This window comes from Bombus vosnesenskii, unplaced genomic scaffold (assembly GCF_011952255.1).
Source record: "Bombus vosnesenskii isolate JDL3184/JDL3185 unplaced genomic scaffold, Bvos_JDL3184-5_v1.1 scf7180000013299, whole genome shotgun sequence".
In the NCBI taxonomy this organism is placed as follows: Eukaryota; Metazoa; Arthropoda; class Insecta; order Hymenoptera; family Apidae; genus Bombus; species Bombus vosnesenskii.
Genome location: NW_022882949.1, coordinates 76,536 through 98,756, shown reverse-complemented (window position 1 = coordinate 98,756; position 22,221 = coordinate 76,536). Strand labels below are relative to the sequence as shown.

Below are 22,221 nucleotides of genomic sequence, written 5' to 3'. Positions count from 1 at the left end.
CTCTCCGGAGCAGACTCGCAGCTACCCCGTGCTACCCCCCCCCCGTGGCAGAAGTATAGCAGAACTCTCCGCACTAACGACACTAACACTACAAAGAAAAGGAAAATAAAAACAGCAACGCAAATAAACACACACAACAGGTTCGCCGTATTGGAATCCTCAAACGACGCCATGGAAATCGTAGAACCGCCATCAAACCAACACTCACAGAGAATCCCCCCTCCCCCACCAATTTTTGTGGACGACGTCATTGACATACAGACAATGACCAAGTCCCTAGAGAGAGAGATATCAGCAAGGAGGAATATAACCTTAAGATAAGCAACAATAAAGTAAAAATACTGCCGACGAACCCAGAAGCATACAGAAAACTCACCAAGACACTCAGGACCCTGAACGCCAACTTCCACACCTACCAACTCAAACAGGAAAGGCCTTTCCGGGTGGTCCTACGAAACATACACCACTCAGCAGACATAGACGAACTCAAAACTCGGCCACGAAGTCATCAACGTAAGTAATATAAGGCATAGAGTCTCGAAAGATCCGTTATCCTTATTCTTCCTAGACATTAAACAAAAGCCGAACAATAAGGAAATATATAACATCAGTCGCCTAATGAACGCGATAGTAAAGATCGAACCACCGCTCGTGAAAAAAGAAATAGTGCAGTGCAAAAGGTGCCAAAGGTACGGTCATACGCAGAAATACTGCAACCATACTTTCCGCTGCGTTAAATGCGCAGGCTCTCACTCCACTGACCAGTGCGCCAAATCACCGGAAACCCCAGCGAAATGCATCCACTGCCAAGGGGACCACCCTGCCAACTACAAAGGCTGCCCAGCATATAAAACACTATACACGAACAGGTACCCTAAGCTCAGAGCAAAAGAGGTATCCAACCAAACACCCAGCCCGCCGAAATTCACGACTACCCCAACCCCCTCAACCAACCAAACACCCAGTCCTACCAAATTCATCTCCACCTCAACCTCCTATGCCCAAGCAGTACAAGGCATCCAAAATAACCCGAACAGCCAAAGGAACCTTCCCCAAAACAGTGACCCCAACCCACCAAACACAGACAACTCCTCAAGGCTTGAAAAGCTAATAGAGAAACAATCGGAGCAAATAAATCACTTGCTATCGCTATTAACACTCATCGTGGAAAAATTAGCACGCACCGACTCAAAATAAAACCAAGGCGCATAGCACTCTGGAACGCCAACGGTCTAGCGCAACACAAACTTGAACTAGAACTCTTCTTAAAACACCAGCAAATCGACGTAATGCTCGTGTCGGAAACCCACTTCACCGACAAGAGCTACCTGAAAATAAATGGTTACAAATTCTACCATACCCAACACCCCAGCGGAAAGGCCCACGGTGGCACCGGAATAATAATCAAAGCAAGTATTAAGCACTACGAACTCCCATCATTCCAGAAAGACTACCTCCAAGCAACAAACGTAGCAATAGAAGACTGTCATGGCTCAATCACCACCTCAGCAGTATACTGCCCTCCCAGACACTCCATCGCCAAAGAAGACTTTGATAACTTCCTGGACACCCTGGGCAACAGATTCATAGTTGGAGGAGACTATAACGCCAAGCACATCCAATGGGGCAGCAGACTGGTTACAGCAAGAGGCAAAAACCTCTTAAACAGCATAACAAACAACAACCTCAACTACCTCACCACATACGAACCCACATACTGGCCCACTGACACCAACAAAATACCCGACCTTCTCGACTTCTTCATAACTAAAAATATCCCATCAAGACACGTCCAGATCAACTCCTCGGCTGATCTCTCCTCTGATCATTCTCCCGTGATAGCAACAGTCAGTTCAACAATCATCGAGAATACACCTAATGGCTCCATTCACAACCAACACACCAACTGGCAGCTCTTCAGAGAAGTCTTTACACACTCAACCTCAGCCTTCACCCCACTAAAAACAAAGGAAGATATCGAAGCAGCCACGGAATACTTAAACACGAGCGTCATAAACGCAATCCGCCTCTCCACACCGACAAAGCCATCTAGCAGCAAACAAGAATATCCCCAATACATACTAAAAAAAATAGGAGAAAAACGTAGACTAAGAAGAGTATGGCAGACTCATAGATCACCGGAAGACAAACGCAAACTTAACAGCGCAACTAGAAAGCTATCCAGAACCTTAAGAAACTATAAAAACGACTGTTTCCATAAATACCTCGCCAGCTTATCCCCCACAGCCGACGCCAACTACTCACTATGGAAGGCCTCCAGGAAACTCACACGCCCCCCACAAAAACGACACAGCGCTATTAGCTTCCCACGCAGACCCGGTAATAGCCTCATCCACTCTCCAGCGAAGTCTCGACTCCATGGAAAAGTGGTTTCACAAATGGGGCTTCAAAGTCAACGAAAAGAAATCCTCACATGTAACCTTCACGCTCCGAAAACAAACCTGCCCCCAGGTCACCATCAACAATGCAACAGTTCCTAGCAGGGACACAGTCCGATACCTGGGCATGACCCTGGACAGGAGACTAACGTGGAAGACACACATCTCATATAAAAGGAAGCTACTAAAGGATAAACTAAAAAAACTCTATTGGCTCACGGGCCGACGCTCCATACTAAATATACAGAATAAAATTACCCTCTACAAGACCGTAATAAAACCTGTCTGGACCTACGGAATCCAACTATGGGGAACAGCAAGTAACTCCAACATTGAAATACTCCAACGCTTTCAATCGAAAACGCTAAGATCCCTAATTGACGCACCTTGGTATGTAACCAATGAAACAATACACCGCGACCTCAAGATACCCACCGTCAAAGAGGAAATAGCAAAGTATAGCGACAGATACAGCAAAAGAATCAACAAACACCGAAACCCCCTAATCACTGGACTACTCGATACGACGGACCAGATTCGCAGGCTGAAGAGGCACTACCCGCTTGACCTAAACGTTAGATTCATTTAATTATCCAAATTAATCATACGCACTTACTTATAATACTTATAAATTATACCTATCTATAATAAGTATTAACTTATTGTAAATAAACAGCCATGTCACTGCGCCACGCCAGAAAAATTACTGAAAATTCTCAACGCGAGAATTGATTGTAATTTCAACAAATAAATAAAAAAAAAAAAAGGAGGAAGGTTAGGTGTGAAAAAAGGTGAAGATATAGAGAAATGGCAGGAAGAGAAGGGACACAAGGTTGGTAAAAAGGGATCAGATGGCCGTAGGAAGAGAACAGGAGGTTGATAAGGAGGGAACGGTAAAGAGAAAAATCTGGTCAGAATAGAACAGAAAATAACGGTAGAAAAGAGGGGAATTGAGGAATATTTAACGAAGATAGACGGGATGAAGGCAGAGAGGAGAGGATATATTAGGAGATCAAGGAGAAAAAAGTGTGGGAGCAAAAGGAAAGGAATGTGAGAGGGGTGAAGGAACAAAAGAAAAAGAGATCACGTTAGTATTAGTGGAAATGAGAAAAGAGATGAGAAAGATGAGAGAAATGGAGAGAAAGTAGAGAGAGGAAATAGAAAGGTAACTGAAATAAAAAGAAGATACCTGGGAAAAGGACAATTACATGGAAGAATTGGTTCCTTGGAAAAGGCAGTAGAAATAATGCTAAGAATATTAAAAGAAGAAAAGGAAGATGTAGATTCTAAGATAATAAAAAATATAGGAAAAAGAATACAGGGAGAAGCAAGAAATAGAGCAGAATGAGTAAAAATAAAAGATATGGGGAGAGTGATAGAAATACAAAACAGTAGGGAAAGAGAGAGCAACATAATAAAAAAAATAAATATAGATGAAAGAGATGACAAAGAAATAAAAGAAGAAATAGGGAAATTTGTAGATAAGGATCTAAAGGTAGCTTGTAAATTAGAGGGGGCGAAAGCGATAGAAAAAGAGAAGGAGATGATAATTGCGAGAGTAGAAAAAGAAGAGGAGCAGAAAAAGATGTTAACGAATAAGAAGTACCAGTAGCGGAAATTTACTTAAGATTTGAAATGCCTTGATATTTATGAAAAGTTTTCTGATAAAGTACAACTCCGTTTGTATAACTTGCTGAGGGACAAATTGATTTATATAACCAGGTCGTTCATATAACAAAAGCCCGCCTATGTTTCTCTGCCATTATTAGAATAGGAGTTCATGTTTATATAAGAAGATTCCAAGAAACACTTGGTCTTAAATACATAATAATGTTGCAAACTTCAATAATTATTTACAGGTGAATACTCCCCACCGATTTTGATGTCCTTGAGATACGGGGATAATTCTAAACAAGTCTCCTTATAATATACAGGATGTTCGGCTACAGGTGTAAAAATTTTAAGGGCTGATTCTTGAAGCTAAAATAAAAATCAAGAATACAAAAATTGCGTATCCGGCTTTTAGTTACTGGCAATTAAAAATCAATCGAAATATCCCTGTGCGCTGGCAAATTTTCTTACGCGAATGAAAGTAGGTCAACCTGATCAGTGGGGTGCGCAGATATCCTTAAATCGAACGATAAATGGGCAGTAGCATATCTCGTACAAATTGTAGGAAAGTAAATTGTTTTTGAATTCATACATCATCCGGTCCTCGAGTGTCATTGAAAAATGGCATTTAAGTGTCAGTTTAGAGTAGCATTTTAAGTGTCGAGACTGTTCACAGAAAAGTCGTAACGAAAATGGCATTCTAGGCATTTTATATTACAGTAAATGTTCAATGTAGTTAAAATCCGATGGACTGATGATGGAGATAAAGATGTGGCGGCACTCGGCGACAATGTATATCGCCGAAGTGCCTAATGAGCCATGGGTATCCCAACAGTCCTTCCGCCGAATGTTATAGAAGAAGGCATGCGTGGCAACGGTCGTAGACGCCTAACAAACGCGTGGATAATGGGGATATTGAGGAGTGACAAAGAGAAAAGAAACAGATCCGATCGAAAGTCAAATTGTAAGAGCTTCAGTCTTGGAAAGTCACGGCTGGAGTTCAGAAGCAAATCGTAATTAGTATAAACCAAATGTTCAAAAATAAATTCTCTTCTTATTTTTCTATATTTTATTTTTCTTTTCATCGGAGATTTCCTTTTTTTTTATTTTACGTGACACACTACACGCTCAAATCACTTGCGTTGAAATTAAATAAAAAAGATTAAAACGATAATAAAGAATACAAAAATAAAGGAAATAAAAGAGTTCAAGGACCTAAAAATGGAAAGGATTAAAAAAATGTACAGCAGAATAACTTAAACCTATACTAAATCTAGAACTAACTCTAACTTTATGTTTATACAATTGTCATAACGTTTCTCTTTGGCTCTCGGAAAGATTCTATCCTTCTACGACTATTTTACTCTCTTATCAAATTTCTAAAATCGCTAAAACATGTTACGTAACAAGGTAGTAGTGAAGAGTTCCTACAGAAAAAAAATTTACGATATTCTACGTTGATGTCACACGCTCAGCCATCGAAACAATAACCAGATAGTAACAGAATAGCCACATCTGATAGACACCCGACGATAACCCACCCCCCCCCCTCCCCTCCCCTAGAGAGACTAAACCTTAGTATAAGAACCTTCGCAAATCAGCATCCAACACCTTTTTGTTATAACACTCTGAATCGTTACTCTGTTGAATTCGTACAATAAAATTTTACTATCATATCTAAAGTCCAAATTTTTTACCTTACTTGTGAAACGTTCGAACTATAACGCAAGATCACCGGTGATATGTCAATTTCGTGATTTCTTGTGTCTCCTACGTGACTGATGCTGTCATTTCCTTGTATAATTTTTTTGATATTAGTTAGGGACAGCCACAATATCTGAAGTGTAACTTTTAAAAACATTATCAGTAACTAAAAAACAAAGCTAAAAGCACAATCTTTTTATTCTTGATTTTCGTCTTAATTCGGCTGCCTTAAATTTCTTCACCCTGTTTAGAATCATGTTCCTAACAACATATTTTAAGATCATCGAAATCGGCAGGCAGTACTCTTCTGTAAATAATTACCCAACTTGTATCGACTGCGAAGTATAGAAGTGTGTAACATAATGCGTGCTCCTACCGTTTACATTTTCGTTCATAGAAGCGGATTGACGCTCAGCAATAGTTCAGATAATATACTTATAGGAGCTTCACTAAAGTTCAGTTAATCAGGCATTACTAAAATTTCGTTATGCAAATGGAGTTTATATTATGAAGTTCCATTGTACTGGACCTTAATGTATACCTGAGACAATATTATAGCATGTTCTTCTGACTTCGCAGAGACAACCGGATATCCTCTTGTATTAGTCCAACCAGACATGAAATTTGACATATTCAACCAGGGGTTTAAATCGTTTGTTTTCATCATCGCATCATCGAAAGCTTTCCAAAGATCGTTTGGAGTTGCAGTACGGTATTTATGTCGGTCCAAATACAGGTACATAGCTTCTTTGAAGGTTTCTGGTTTCAGTGACTTTTGTATCATTCGTATGACACTAGCCGCTATAAAAATATTTACTTTTAATAGTAAAATGTTAATTCTTAGGAACACGGTTAAAGTAAATATAATTGAATTTTATTGTAATAAAAGATAATTAGTAATGGTTGCAGACAATGTTCGGCAGATATTATATTAAGCAATGAATACATTTTTATTTACAGAAGGAGATTCAACGATAAAATATTTATTTTCTGGACAAAGCAAAATTAATGAATTGTTATCAATGTAGTATCGTATTTGCTGTGCGCAAGGTGGATGGGTGCGTAGCCCTATACAAAAAGCCAACTTGTTTGCAAATCACCTAACTAATGTCTTCAAACCGTTTTCCTCCACTACTACCGCCGAAATAATGGAATACTTGCACTCTCCCTACCAGATGTCTCCTCCTAATGAACCTTTCTCAACTCTGGAAGTTATAGAATTAATCCGTCATCTAAATCTCAGGAAAGCATCGGGACATGATGAAATAAGTATCGAAGCTATTAAGGAGCTTCCCATAAAAGGGATTGCTCTCGTTACCTCCATTTTTAATGCAATTCTTCGCCTTGAATACTAAGTCTTGGAAAATATCATTAATTACTCTTATTCCTAAACCTGGGAAACCAATACACGAAACTAGCTCTTATCGTCCAATTAGTCTTCTATCCACTTTGTAGAAACTATTCGAGAAAATGCTAACGAAACGACTCCTTCCACTCTTAGAGGATTTGAAAACAATGCCAGATCATCAATTCGGTTTTCGGAAGCAATATTCGACGATTGAGCAAATTCATCGTCTAACTCATAAAATCAGTGAAGATTTAGAAAAGAAAAAATATAGCTCTTCAATCAAATATTGCTCTGAACTAAAGAAAATACTACCACACACCTACTACTCTATCTTAAAATCATATCTAACCAATAAGCTGTTCATGATTAAATACTTAGACGCTATAACCGCAACATCCCCAATAGAAGCTGGCATACCCCAAGCCAGTGTCCTCGGACCTTGGCTGTTCACCATCTACACTGCCGATTTACCAAAATTTAACAGAGATAACCACAGCGACATTTGTTGATGATACAGCTTTATTAGCATCCTACTCAGGCCCGAAAGTTGCCTCCTCAACTCTCCAGCGAGGTTTTGACTCTATGGAAAAGTGGTCCCACAAATGGCGTTTCAAAATAAATGAAAATAAATCCAGTCATATAACTTTCATGCTGCGAAAACAATCCTGCCCACAGGTGACCATAAATAATATTCCACTTCCAAACAGTCCAGTTCCAGATACAGTCAGATATCTGGGCACGACTGTAGATAGAAGAATGACATGGAAACGGCACATCGTAGATAAATATAAAGAACTGAACACAAAACTAAAAAAATTCTACTGGCTCATTGACAGACGCTCCAACTTAAACATGCAGAGTAAAATAATGCTATATAAAGCCATATTAAAACCTATTTGGACCTATGGGATCCAACTATGGGGAACAGCGAGTATTTTTAACATAGAAATTCTCCAACGATTCCAAACAAAAACTCTAAGATCCTTAATAGATGCACCTTGGTATGTTACCAAAGAAACAACACATCGCGACCTTAAGATGCTAACCGTGCTCGGCAGTTCCAGATGGGACTCACGTAAGCGGGGTCTTCAAGGTACAAAGTACCCGGAATCTTATCTCGACAGTATCATCCTTGGCATCGGGATCGTGACTGCGCTACTACTCAAGGCCACGTAGAGAGAGTGTAACCGTACTTAAACACCTTACATTCCGACGACCTTCCCTGCTGTGTACATAGAGGACTCACGTAAGCGGGACGCTTGTCCCGACGGTCCTCCCTGGTTGCGGGAACGTGGGTTTGCCAACCCCCGTAGACTTACATAAACAAGTCCTCCCTGCGGGGCCGGACCCAGGACAGGTTGTCGCGGTCAGCACAGATCGCGTTGTGCATGGATAAGCGTCGACAACCGCAACCACGAGCACGTTCTCGTACGAGATACCGCCGTCGTTCGAGATCTCGAGACCCGCCGCGGTAAGATGGGTTATGTTCTTACCACGCCACGTTTCGAGAACGCGCGATAAGATGTAATTTACCATGCAATTGGAATTCGGGACACGGGGCCAGCCGTCCTTAAACGCGGCGAACAACGAACGCATGATATCCCGCCGCAATTTCGTATTCGATAAAAACGCGCGCATTTCGTATCTGGTAGACACCATCACCGACATTTGTGTCTACCCGCGCAGCAAAATCCGCGGACCTTCAAAAAAAAGCGAGTACGAGTTACTTGCGGCTAACGGGACACGAATCGCAACTTACGGGACCGTCGCGATCCATCTTAACTTGTCCCTACGGCGTGTCTTTAAGTGGCATTTTACTGTGGCCGACGTCCAAACACCTATTATTGGTATGGATTTTCTAAGTCACTACGCGTTGCTCATGAACCTATGTAATAAAAGACTTCTCGATACGACGACCCAGTTATCTTCGAAGGGTTACGCGGCCACGGACAACGTTCCATCTATAAAAACCATCTGCGGTGATTCAGCGTATTACCAACTACTGGCGGAATTTCCCGGCCTCACTCGTCCGCCGGTTTACGGGAAAGAAAAGACTCGACACTGTGTAGTACATCACATCGAAACCACGTCAGGCCCGCCAGTTTACAACAAACCCCGCCGCCTCGCACCGGATCGGCTCAAGCAGGTGAAAGCGGAATTTGAACTCATGATTGAGCAAGGCGCGATGCGATCATCGAAAAGTCCATGGACATCATCTCTGCACGTTGTACCGAAAAAGGACAGACACCTGCGACCATGCGACTATCGTGTGCTAAACGCTCGCACGATACTTGATAGGTACACACCACACACATAGAGGATTTCGCCCACCATCTACATGGTGAGTGCATATTCTCAAAAATTGATCTCGTTCGCTTACCACCAAATTCCAATTGCGCCAGAAAACGTGGAAAAACGGCAATTACAACACCGTTCTCGCAACATTGCGACAACACGCGTACATTGACGATTTCCTCATCTGCGAACATTATTCAACCGCCTCAATAATTGCGGAGTAGTCATTAATTGAATTCGACGCCCGCGAAATCACATTCCTCGGATACACCGTGAACGCCGATGGAATCAAACCGCGGACTGAACGTATCGAAGCGATCATCAATATCCCGAAGCTCGCGAACGTAAGACAATTACGCAGGTACCTTGGTATGATTAACTTCTACCGACGTTTCATATCGTGGGCCGCAAAAGTTTTGCAACCTCTTAACGACCTGTTAAAAGACGCGAAAAAGGGCAACGCGCCCATTGAATGGTCCAAACACGCGGAAAACAACTTCGAAGAATCTAAACGTGCCCTCACGGACGCCACGATGCTAGCGCATCCAACACCAGGTGCGCCCGTCAGCCTTACGGTAGACACGCTCGACTACATAGTAGGAGTCTTTTCACAACAACGCGCGAATGACAAATGGCAGCCGCTAGGGCCTGCTACAAAATCCCTAACATCCGCGCAACAAAAGTATAGTGCCCACGATCGCGAACTGCTCGCGATGTACAACGCTGTAAAACGCTTTCGACACGCTGTTGAGGGTAGAGACTTCATAATCTATACCAGCCACAAACCCTTCATTTACGCGTTTCGTCAAAAACTGGAAAAATGTTCGCCGCGACAATTTCGCTACCTAGACTATATAGCACAGTTTAGAACCGGCATCCGGTACGTAAAAGGCGTAGAAAACGAGGTAGCTGACATGCTATCCCGTATCGAGACATGTAGTGTGGTTTCTGGTATCGGATGCTTTCCTCAGATATAGAATCCATACAGCACCCAGGCAACCCTAGAAGCCATCGGAGTTGGGATACGCCCAACCAGCGCACACGGTACCGAGTACCGGGTTACCTCAAATAGTTAGGCCCGCAGGAGGCTCACTCGTCTTAGGTCGAACGGGGCGCTTTCCAAGCCCTTCCGTCTTCTCGGGACGGTATCCGGAGCAGGTGGGACGCTGCTCACCCGCCGAAGGCCATTCGGAGGAACCATGTCCCCCTTAAATCGGCCCTCTTGCCAGCATTTGGCCACAACCACTGCCACCACGAGTCCATACCCATAATTGGCCGAGCCGAGGGTTCGCTACGCCCTCTAGGCTAACACTCGACCGCCCGTGGTACCGTTCATTGTCAACGGTGGGACCGCGCCTGTGGATGTACCGCCACGTCTCTGCTGCACGGCTTACCTGCTAACCGTGCAGTCAGACCCAGATGAGACTCACGTAAGCGGGAGTTGAGGAAATGTACCTCGGCGGCTCTCCCGACGGTCTCACCCTTGGCTTCAGGATCGTGGGTGCGCTACTACCCAAGGCTCCGTGGGGAAGACTTAGTCTTACACCACAGCAACCTTCCTTGCGGTGTACATAGAGGACTCACGTAAGCGGGACGCTTGTCCCGACGGTCCTCCCTGGCTGCGGGAACATGGGTTTGCCAGCCCCCATAGACTCGCAAAAGCGAATCCTCCCTGCGGAACCCGTATCGAGACAGTCGAAAACTCGGTAGGTCACCGAACGTTAGCAGCAACGTAAGAAAGCGACAATGAACTATGCCAAATCCTCAACTCCGACTCTCGCGCGCTGCGGCTTGAGAAAATTCGATTTTCCGACGTGGAAATATTTTGCGACATTTCGATCGGAACCTTGCGGCCGTTCGTACCGTCGTACGTGTTTCGACGTACCGTTACGACGCAACATATTTCAGTCGTTATACGAACTTTTCCATCCGGGTATACGAGCCACGCAAAAACTGGTGACGACACGCTTTGTCTGGCCGTCTATAAACAAAGATTGCCCCGCCGTTCCCGTAAAAATAACAACCAACCAGGGACGCCGATTCGAATCACGTCTGTTCAAAGAGTTATGCCGGTTGCTTGGCGTCACCCATCTACGCACGTCGGTCTATCATCCCGCGTCTAATGGGATGGTAGAGCGCTTACATAGACAGCTTAAAGCAGCAATCAAGTGCCACGACACGAGCAACTGGGTCGAAATTCTACCAATCGTACTATTAGGCATTAGAAGCGCGATAAAGGAGGCCCTAAACGCAACGGCAGCCGAAATGATCTACGGCACCGGCATACGATTGCCGGCGGAGTTCTTTTTACCAATCAATCAGCGGGCCAACTCTGAATTTGTGAACCTGCTAAAAGAACGGATGGAGAAAGTCAGGCCATAGCCTGTTACACGACACGGCGAAAAGAAAATATTCATTTTCCGCGAGTTGGAATCTTTGCCGTACGTATTCTTACGATATGGCGCGATTAGAGACCCTCTACAGCCGCCTTACGACGGGCCGTTTAAAGTAACGCGAAGAGGCGCAAAAACATATACAATTACAGTGAACAATCGCGGCGTAACGGTTTACGTAGACCGGTTAAGGGGATATTCTAGTCTAGAAATTTGAAAAAATCGAAAAATTTTTTTTTCATATTTCCAAAGTTTAGACATTCAAGAATATGTCCTTAAAAGGATTTTTCAAAATTTCAATCATTTATGAGTTACAGCCATTTTTGTGACGCAGCATCTGCTCCGGTCCGACCAGAACAAATGAACAGTAGACGGTAGACGTTGTCCGAGTAAACTTGTCTCAAAACTTTAAACGCGTTTTTCTCGAAACTACGTTTTCGAGTTGGCGTGCACGATAGCTTACGTTCTAATGAACTGATTTATTTGAAATTTGGTATGAATATTTTTTATACATTCCTCTATCGCCGGAACCACGCTCAAATCAAAATTTTTAATTTTGCTATTTTGTAAACATTCGGAATTGTTAAGAAAACATGCGAAACAAGAAACTTTCCTTCAAACGGCCGCCATTTTGTGAAAAAATATTGTTTTGACTTTTCCAAGATTCGTGCTATAGCCGCATCTATACTAATTAAGAATCCGTTCGGCGTTATTGTTTCAGATGACCAAAAGGGTTGAAATTATACACGCCAGGACACCATTTTTTTTAGCACCACTTACTTTGCCAGCTTATAACTTTGTGAATTTTGAGTTTTGAATTTTTTACGTAATCTTAAAATATCAATAAACAAATGCTAAAAAGAAGGATAGAAAAAATATTTTTTGTTTCGTTTGTACAGAGCTTCAAAAACCGCCCGAAATTCGTGCCTCTATACTAGAATACCCCCTTAAAGCCAGCCTTTGTAGTACCAGAGGACCTCGAAGCGAAAACCGTCGAAACCCGTGACGTGCTTATTCCGGTAGAACAGACGAACGCCCGCAACGAAAGCGACACAATTATCAATAATCAAAACAATGAAGGAAACACCAGCAATAGGAACGTTACGCGGTCAGGGCGAAGAGTCCATTTTCCTGATTGGCTACAGGCAGGCTTCGGTTAGGCATCGTAATTATCGGACACGGGATATATCATGAAAATTAAAAAAAAAACAGCGACGCTCAAGTAAATATAATAAAAACGTTATCACTGGTAGAGGGGTAATGTAGCGGCACAGGAGTCAAAGGACGACGCGAGTCAAGAGCGACTCGTGCTGTTGTTTTGCCTCAGGACATTGACTTAGCCTTGACGCATGAAACATAACGACAAATAAACTCCGGGCAATACAATGTCGCCGCTACATGCAACCGTCGAATGAAGACGAATTTGAATTTTCTGACTCTCCCCCGACCAGTATAAATAAATGGACACGATCGCGAGCAAGTACATATCGAGTATCTAACAGCGTCAAGAGTATCACTGAGTATCTTACGGGCGTCTATCAAGTTACGCGACGAGCATTTACGAGTATTTTTTCCGCGATTTTATTTTGCGATTTATACTTCGTACTCACGACTTACGTTTACGGCTGTATATTAATTTATTGTTATAAATATATTCGACGGTTACAACAACGAGTAAACTCGTCATTAATCCTCACGTACCTATGTCCTCTTTACATAAACATCTACAAATACATCGAGACGTTAAGATACCCACAGTTAAAGAAGAAATATACAGGTTCAGAAACAGATATAATATAAGAGTTAACAACCACCAAAACCCATTAGTTACCCAACTACTTGATACGACGGATCAGATCCAGAGACTAAAAAGACAATACCCTCTAGATTGAAGCATTAGATTCAACTAGAATCAAACATACTATAAACTATTATAATCCAAGTTACAGTACCACGCCAAAAGAATTTACTTATAATGCTCAATGAGAATTGATTGCAAATAGTCTAGTCAAATAAAAAAAAAAAAGAAAAAAATGTAGTATCGTGGATGAAAGGCCTAAGAGATATCGGGTGAACTATAAACAATGTCGCGAGAAAGCCTAAGTGCCGGCAGGCCCATCAATGTATCGTCGGTCCTTCAATTGAATAGTTACGCGGAAAAAAGGCCTACGTGACTGTAACATCAACCAAATCTCAATCCACATCAGAGACCAGACCACACACCGAGGGGCAAGATAGCAGCCAGATGTCTACACATCCTTACTGGAGACCCTCAATAGTCTTAGGGACCCACCATAAATCTTGGCATTTTCATAGCTAAGGTCCTTTAGATCAAACAACCATCTTTTATTTCAAATGTCCTTTACATTTATTGTTTACCACGGGAGGATACGGGAAACATGGTTTTTCTCACGTTCGGTATCTTCCGTTAGCAACTTTCTCTCGAGGATGGCTACGACCCTTCCTAGTCCACCAACCTTTTTATGATCCAATCGAAAGCAATGTCTATCGCCCTCACTTTCCTAGCCAAAATTGTTCTTAACGAATCAGCTCATCTCGTGTCCTTAAACACGCCCATAACTAACTTTCCTCCGGTACAACATCGTCACTAAACCTTACTTATTCTCTATCTCTAGAATAGTCAACATCTTTTACCAAGTTTTTACCCTTAGACCAGTCGCGTACTTAGTTTATACATACGCGTCAGTGTAACTAGGTTCTATATAAAGTTGTTGGACTGTGCTTTATACATGTCATATATTCAATTGTGATTATTGAATTCATAATAAACATTGATAAAAAAGAAAGTTAATAGTTGTGTTACGGCTCAACCTTCTTGTTTTTATCATCTAAGCCTCAAGTTTACGTGACATGATCCTGGCCACGAACGGTTGCGGAATATGTGTGTGGTGGGATTATGAGAAAAGACAAAGGGATGCTAAAGGAGAAGGACAAATTAACAGTCAGTGCGAGTTGAGAAGTCGAAGAGTGTGAATTGCGTTGTCGAGAGAGTGTGGTCCGCGTGAGAGAGAGCGTTGGAACCAGGGTGACGAGGATTGTAAATTAACTATTTAGTTGTCTTAATTATAGAGCACATTATTGTATTTAATTTACGTTAAATAACCATCGTTTCTTGTTTAACCAACACCCGTTTAATCCATTTTAAATAAACTAATAAATAAAGATCCTACCTCAATAACTATTTAACAAATTATTTTTCATCCTAATGTACATAAATATAGAAACAATTATATTTTATTTTAGTATGAGAATTTTTATGTTGTATCTTTAGTTGATAATGTATTAATTATTTGCATATTTAATTATTAATTATTAGAAGTAATTAAATTCAATTTATATACGATGCTGGAGCTAACAGAAGTTAATACAATTGCAAGTATATAACAATGAAAAAAGTAAACAGTATAATTTGAAAGTATCAGTGACGACAATGAGTAATTAAATTTTAGGTGTTGCAATTTAGAATACTTTAATCCTACTGAGATAAAACTATTTTCACAGACATTTTACTATAATTAATATAACACGGATTTGGATTATTTGTTCAAATGTTTGAGATTTAAACAAGTGAACTGCAAAAATCTACTTAAAGAATCATAATTCATCTTTATATGTCCTTTCCTCACTCGCGTGCAAAAAAGCTAATGACATCGAATTGTGCTCTTTTTGAGGCTATTCAATTCTTCTTGTTTAAAAGCTTACTTTAAAAGTACAGTTTACATGACTTTTGCGTAGTACTGTTAGAGGGATCTATACAAAACTGCGTACCAAAGTAAAACTCTATGTCATGCTTATCTTCATTAGTAAGTAATTCAACTTACCTATTTTTATCATATTCAGGCGTTAGTTAATTAAAACAAAATAATAAAAACAGATGAGCCTGGTCAATATGCATCGATTAAGAATTCCTTGGGGTTATTTGAAAAATATCAATTCATCGTGTTCTAAACTATAAAAATCTCACAATTACTTACATTTTCCATAAGTAATAGCGTCAAAAATTTTTTCAATTTCGTCAGGTGTAGTAACTGCATTATTCATGGGATGCGTTGACAACAAGGCATCTTCTTCCATCGCTGGCTGTAGTTCATCAACCACAAATAAGTCGTTGTAACCAAAGTCTGATTCGAACTGTAATGAATTTTGTAACTGTTATATTTTTTAGTAGAGCATGCCATATCTTTGGTTTAAAAAATATATCTTAATTAAATTATTTATTTTATCTACGGGTTTATTGTACAAAAAAAAATGTAGAACAGATCGCCTCCGAAATTAGTATAGAAATATTGGTTGCTTGTTCCATTATAAAGGCTATTGAAAAAAGAGTGCAATTAAATCGCTAATAGCAGCTAAAGTTATATTGTCGTTTGTTTCGATTTGATAATCTCAAACTGAGACATGAAGTGTGAGTGATATAGAGACAAAGATTTCCAAAAACGCACAGATACTTTCGTGTACAATAAAATGAATAAAGAACATAATATAATAGTTAAAAAAATAGTTGCTTCATATTATAAACTGAAAGACTACCTTTTTAACAAAAAATTTTACCGTCGTGGTCCTACAAATGCAAGTATAAATAAGACAGTTTAACACGTTGATATGTTGAATATTGGCATAACTATCAAAGAAAAATGGCAGTTTAGCTATATACAGGATGCGGTATAAATGTATGTCCATACGTCAGGGAGTGAATTGTCATCTATAACTCGAAAACTACATATGTCGTTTTTTATTTATTTTAATGTATAGATTCATCCCCTGAAACATTTATAACTCACTTTGTATAAAAAAATAACACACCCCCAAACCACATAATATTCAACAGACCAGAAACATTCATAGCAACGTGTATGAATGTCCAATGTTTATTACCGTCAAAGGGATCTAACATGTTCAGTAAAGGCTTACCATTTCGGCAAGACGCCATTGCATATATTCGGCGAAACCCTCGTTTAACCATAAGTGTTCCCACCAATCGCAGGTGACCAGATTTCCATACATCATGTGCGCGATCTCGTGAGCAATTATAGTAATTATATAGACCCTCTGTTTAACTGATGTTACTTTCTTGTCATAAAAGAGTCCGTACTCTCTGTGAAAGTAATTTACACATTTCTATAAATGTATCTAGTCTAATGATAATAAGATCAAGTTGATACCCACTAAACCAAAGAATTGAATGAATTCCTTTATATTCATTTATGAATCAATTAGAAATTAAACAAAATGAACCCTTCATAAATGATTAATTTAGATATAGATTCTCTTAAAATAACTCAATACAATTTACCTGAACGTAGCAAGGCCCCAATTTTCCATAGCACCCATTGAGAAATCTGGAATTCCGACTAAATCCAATTTTGGCAATGTATATTCATGGTTTGTTTCCATCTGAAGGTAATCAAGGATTCTCCTTGCTGCGATTTGCGCTAAATAGTCTTTCTGAACAATATTGGGTCTACCCCATATGTTTACGCTTAAATATGCATTTACCATAGGATCAAAGTCGCTGACTACAAATGCCACCAGGTATGTTGACATACTGACTGTTTCTTTAAAAGTTTCTACAACACGATCTGATGTACTGAAAGTACAAGTTAGAATGTATATATTACATTTTCGTGAAATGTTCCTGTTATAACAAATATAAATCTATTAACCCATTAACCCAAAGACCAAATACAAGAATAATGTGTTGCTTAAACGAATATTATTTAGAAACGTGAAGTAATATACAGGTTGTTTCATCTAAATATAAAAAATGTATTGGAATAGCAGATACTTTACAGGAGCTAATTTACAAATCAGAGATATACAGTGGGTCACGCAAGTAAAGGACACGTGTAAACACCTTTTATGCGTTTTATATGGGTCATTCTTATTAATATTGTGATGTAACCCGACTATGATAATTATATTGGGAAAGTTTGAAACGAATCTGTTATTATAAATTACAAGATATTTGGTATAAGTATATATGTATTTCGCAAAAACCACAAAAATATCTAAACTATCACTTATTCATTATTATAATACTTATCATATATTAAGGCTATTCATGATGGATTGTAATTTTTTATTAAATATATGTTTACAGCAAATATCTCATAACGTCTATATACATTTTTAGATTGGTTTAAATTTCATCCATATATTTAGGATAGCCGTATAAATGCTAATAAAATTTTATGTACTTCTATGAGCTGTTGTATATAAACAACATTTGTATGACTTAGAAAAATCATAACGTGCAATTACAAATGCACCGATTTCTACAAAACTTCATATGATTGTAAGCGGTAAGTGAAAGAAGAAAACGATGAAAAAGATATGGAAAAATCCTTGGAACTCCTTGTTATAATTACATTGTTAAAGAAATACTCGGTAATGTAAATTGACTGAAAAAGATTGGAAATTAAATGTTGTGTTAAGACAACGTTAGTTTTTAATGTAGATCTTAATAATATTAACGTATAATGTTTAATCAAAACGTACAAAAGAGAACGTGATATTTTATTACATCATATCTCCTGTTATTTTACAGGAAAATAGCTTTAAGATTCACTACACTTTCATTCAATCTCACACTACCAAAACTGTTTTTATGTTAGTATTACAAAAAAAAACATAATGCGTATTAAGAGATTGCACTGTTTGGTGCTATGTAATTCATAGTTAGCGACGTAGTATATGCATATTTACATAAAAAATATAGGAGAGTATAGATTTACAGAAATGTACAACAATGTAGATGCATGAAAATGAAACTAATTTATAACTTTTCATTGTCGAAAATATTAGAATTTTATAACTTTTTGTATTAATAAATCATAATGGTATTATTCTATATAAATGACTTTGACTTAATATTTGCTTTTCTTAAAGTACATTATTGCTTCTATTTTTTTTTAACAATCATGATGTTTATATTTTTCTGTGCATACTTACGTCAGTGGAATTAGCGAATTTCTAGGCATATTACTCAGCACCTTATAATCCTTAGGTCTTTCCATGTTTATTACAAACTTTGCTTTGAAAGCTGGTTCATCGAAACAAGGGAAAGCCTGTCTCGCATAAGTTGCTTCAAACTGAGTCGCAGCCAACCAACTAAAATCAAGAAAGGATATTAGGAAACTAGAGAAATTAATTACAAATAACAACTGATTCTTCATGAAAATATAAATAGAAGTAATTGAATAAATTCTTCATGTGCATTACATCGTTTCGATTTTAGGGAAAATAAATAAATATAATTCATTGGGTATAAAATACGTAAATTATCAATTGTTAATCTTATTGAAATAATTGATCATTTTGTTTTTTTAAACAAATAATTACTAAAAATAAACGTTGCGTTGACTGTAATGTTTTATTTCTTTTAGTAACTCCACAACAGTTTAAATTCCGTTATATGAGTTGTTTGTTTACACATCAGAATCTTTTAAATTAGAGATTAGAATAAAAATAGGAAACTACAATATAAAACCAAGAAGTAAATAATTATATGAAATAAATAAAAAGTTAATTTCATGTGTAATGTGGCTATAAGATGTATTGGCACATAACCTTATTTTCCAGTGAAGTGTTTCTTTACATGACTCTACACATTTCATTTTTATAATAATATATAAAACTTTTGTGATTTTTGTAATCTGAAAGTACTACTAAATAATACATAATTTAATATACTTGGATTTAATTAATTAATATGTATATAAATATTTTAATATACAGGGTGGTTGGTAACTGGCGGTACAAGCGGAAAGGAGATGATTCTACGCGAAAAAAGAAGTCGAAAATATACAATAGAAATTTTTCGTTTGAGGCTTTGTTTTCGAGAAAATCGACTTTGAATTTTCGCTCGACACGCGTGCACTTTATCACGTCTCGTTATAACGGATCTCACTGTAGATCGTTGTCTCGATGGAAAAATTAAAAAAAAAAATTTAAAAAAAATCTGTATTCTATATTTTCGACTTCGTTTTTCGCGTAGAATCACCCCCTTTCCGCTTGTACCGCCAGTTACCAACCACCCTGTATATACATATATTATATTGTAATAGACTGTGGACTTATTTGTGAAACAGAAACTCTTATTCCATTTTTGTTCATTTTCTGACGTCTGAGTGACTAAAAAGAAATAATTTAACATGAAATAATTGAAGTATTGTTTACAGTATAAAATTATTGTATAAAATTTCAATAGTTACAAATATATCCAGCAGAGATAATATTAAAAATTATTCGATTTAGAATATTTAGATTTTATTTCTTTATTTGTATTTGTAAAAATATGAATTTGCATAAATATCCAGAATCTAATTGTTTGTCTTAAAATCTTACTTTGAAGTCCTTACTCACCGAATGTTTCCTTCATCGGTGATATAGTAACTTCGATAAAATCCTTCCATATTATCGTTCAATTTACCAGTAAATGTGATATCAAGAACAAGTTCGTTAGGTTGAATGAATCTCTTCATGAATATTGTGAGCGTCTCAGTATCATAATTTTGTCGTAGACCGCATACGCTGTTTTCATTATTTGAAGTTGAGTTTTTCGGTTGCAATGAGAGCCCTGTGATTTCAAGTTTGCTGGAATGAAGGACTATATGGGATATATAATCTACGTTACGTTCCATTTCTATTTGTACTCTGCCAGTAAATATAAAATTGTTTTCGGCAAAATATGGAGACAATGTAATATTGTATCTTAATGGAGAAAATGATATTGGCAAACGATAATTCATCGATGGATATTGTTCCTCGATCCACTGGAATATCCCTGGGATATTTTCTTGGCCCCATTTTAATTCGTGTTTTGCGTAATCCGAGAAAGCCTTGAAGTTTTCCATTGGTTGTTTCTTGTCTAGGAAATTGAGTAACTCGACATACTGCGAAAAGATTGATTAGTTAAAATTTAGGGACTTTCGGTTTGGTTCGGGGCGAGGGTAACACGCGAACGGAGAGCTCTGTGGAAAAAGTGAAGTGTGAAAGGAAAAAGGAGAAGGAAACACAAAGTAACACGAAAGTAAAGGATCCGGGATGGAAAAATCGAACAAGGAACAAGAGACATCGATCGAGGTCGAAAAAAGTCAGGTAGGAAGGGACAATGGAAAGACAGAATAAAGGATCAGACAATTCCCTGGATATGGATTAAAGTTCGTCACGCAAAAAAGACATGGCATCGGAAAGAGAGATCCAAAATCCGGTCAAAATCCATCAAATTTCGAGATCGGATCCGACAGCAGAAAGGAAAGGAAAGATCGGAAAGGAAAAGGCGTTCGTCGAACTCCGGAATCATCATCAAAATGCTTTTCGGAAAGTTCGGAAAGAAAGAAATGGATATAAAGCTGTCAAGCATCGGATCCATCATCGAGGAAATCAATCTCATCATAAATCGGGAAAAATTAGGCAGGAAAGAAAGGAGGAGAAATAAATAAGGAAATAAAGGAAGGACAGGTTAGAAATATGGAAGTATGAAGGTGAGTTAAAAACGGAGGAGCATAGAGCGGAAGTGAAAATAATGGAGGAGAGAGAAGATAATATAAAGAAGGAAGAGGTAATCTACCAGCTAAGAAACTTGAAGGAAAAGGAAGCAATGGGGAAAGACGGGTTAGAAAATGAGGTATGGAAGTATGCACCGAAGGAAGTGGGGGAGGCGTTATGGGAGTTGTTAAGGAAAATATGGAATGGGGAGGGGATACCAGAAAATCGGAAGAAAGGTATATAAAGATATATGTCCGATATACAAGAAGGGGGACAAGAGAGTAGCTAAGAGTTACAAAGGAGTAACATTAATGGACACAGCATACAAGATCTATTCGGGGCTTCTGGACGAACGGCTGCAGGCAGAGATTGAAACCAAACTGGAAGAGAGCCAATTCGGATTTACAAAAAGAAAGAGGAGTAACCAACGCGGTATTTGTGATAAACCATATCATAGATAAACAGTTGAGTAGAGAAAAAGGGAAACTATATGCCTGCTTTGCGGACTTAAGAGCGGCGTTCGACAGACTAGACAGAAAGAAATTGGAGGAGAAAATGTGAAAAATGGGGATTAGCAAAAAACTAACCCGAAGGATTAAAGAGATATACACAGAAACAAAGAATGTGGTGAGAATCAAGAACCATAACACAAAAGAGTTTTGGACAGTGAATGGAGTCAGACAAGGGTGCCCGTTGAGCCCGACGTTATTCAACATCTACGTGGCAGGACTGGAAGAAGAACTAAGGAAAGGACAAGCCGGGGGCATAGTGGTAGGAGAAAGAAAAGTATGGTCAGTGACATATGCAGACGATATTGTGCTGATGACGGATAGAGAAGAGGAGCTAAAGGAAGTGCTAAAGAGATTCAAAAAATTTTTAAAGGAAGCCGAATTGGAACTGAGCACGGGAAAGACCAAGATAGTAGTTTTCAAAAAAAGAAGGAACAAAAGGAGACAAAGAA

The 22,221-nt window shown here is 38.9% G+C and overlaps 1 protein-coding gene across 2 annotated transcripts in view; it reads right to left on the bottom strand.

Annotated features, from left to right (window-relative positions):
• The window catches only part of LOC117233796 (putative aminopeptidase-2), a 74,893-nt gene that overhangs the window by 8,287 nt on the left and 44,385 nt on the right, over positions 1–22,221 (bottom strand). For both annotated transcript variants that reach the window (XM_033494382.1, XM_033494383.1), the window contains exons 22-27: positions 20,136–20,665; positions 18,723–18,881; positions 17,065–17,358; positions 16,683–16,866; positions 15,746–15,902; positions 6,256–6,515 (exon numbers count right to left, since the gene is read on the bottom strand). In XM_033494382.1, the coding sequence (XP_033350273.1) occupies positions 6,256–6,515; positions 15,746–15,902; positions 16,683–16,866; positions 17,065–17,358; positions 18,723–18,881; positions 20,136–20,665 (1,584 nt within the window). The remainder of the gene's footprint in view (positions 1–6,255; positions 6,516–15,745; positions 15,903–16,682; positions 16,867–17,064; positions 17,359–18,722; positions 18,882–20,135; positions 20,666–22,221) is intronic.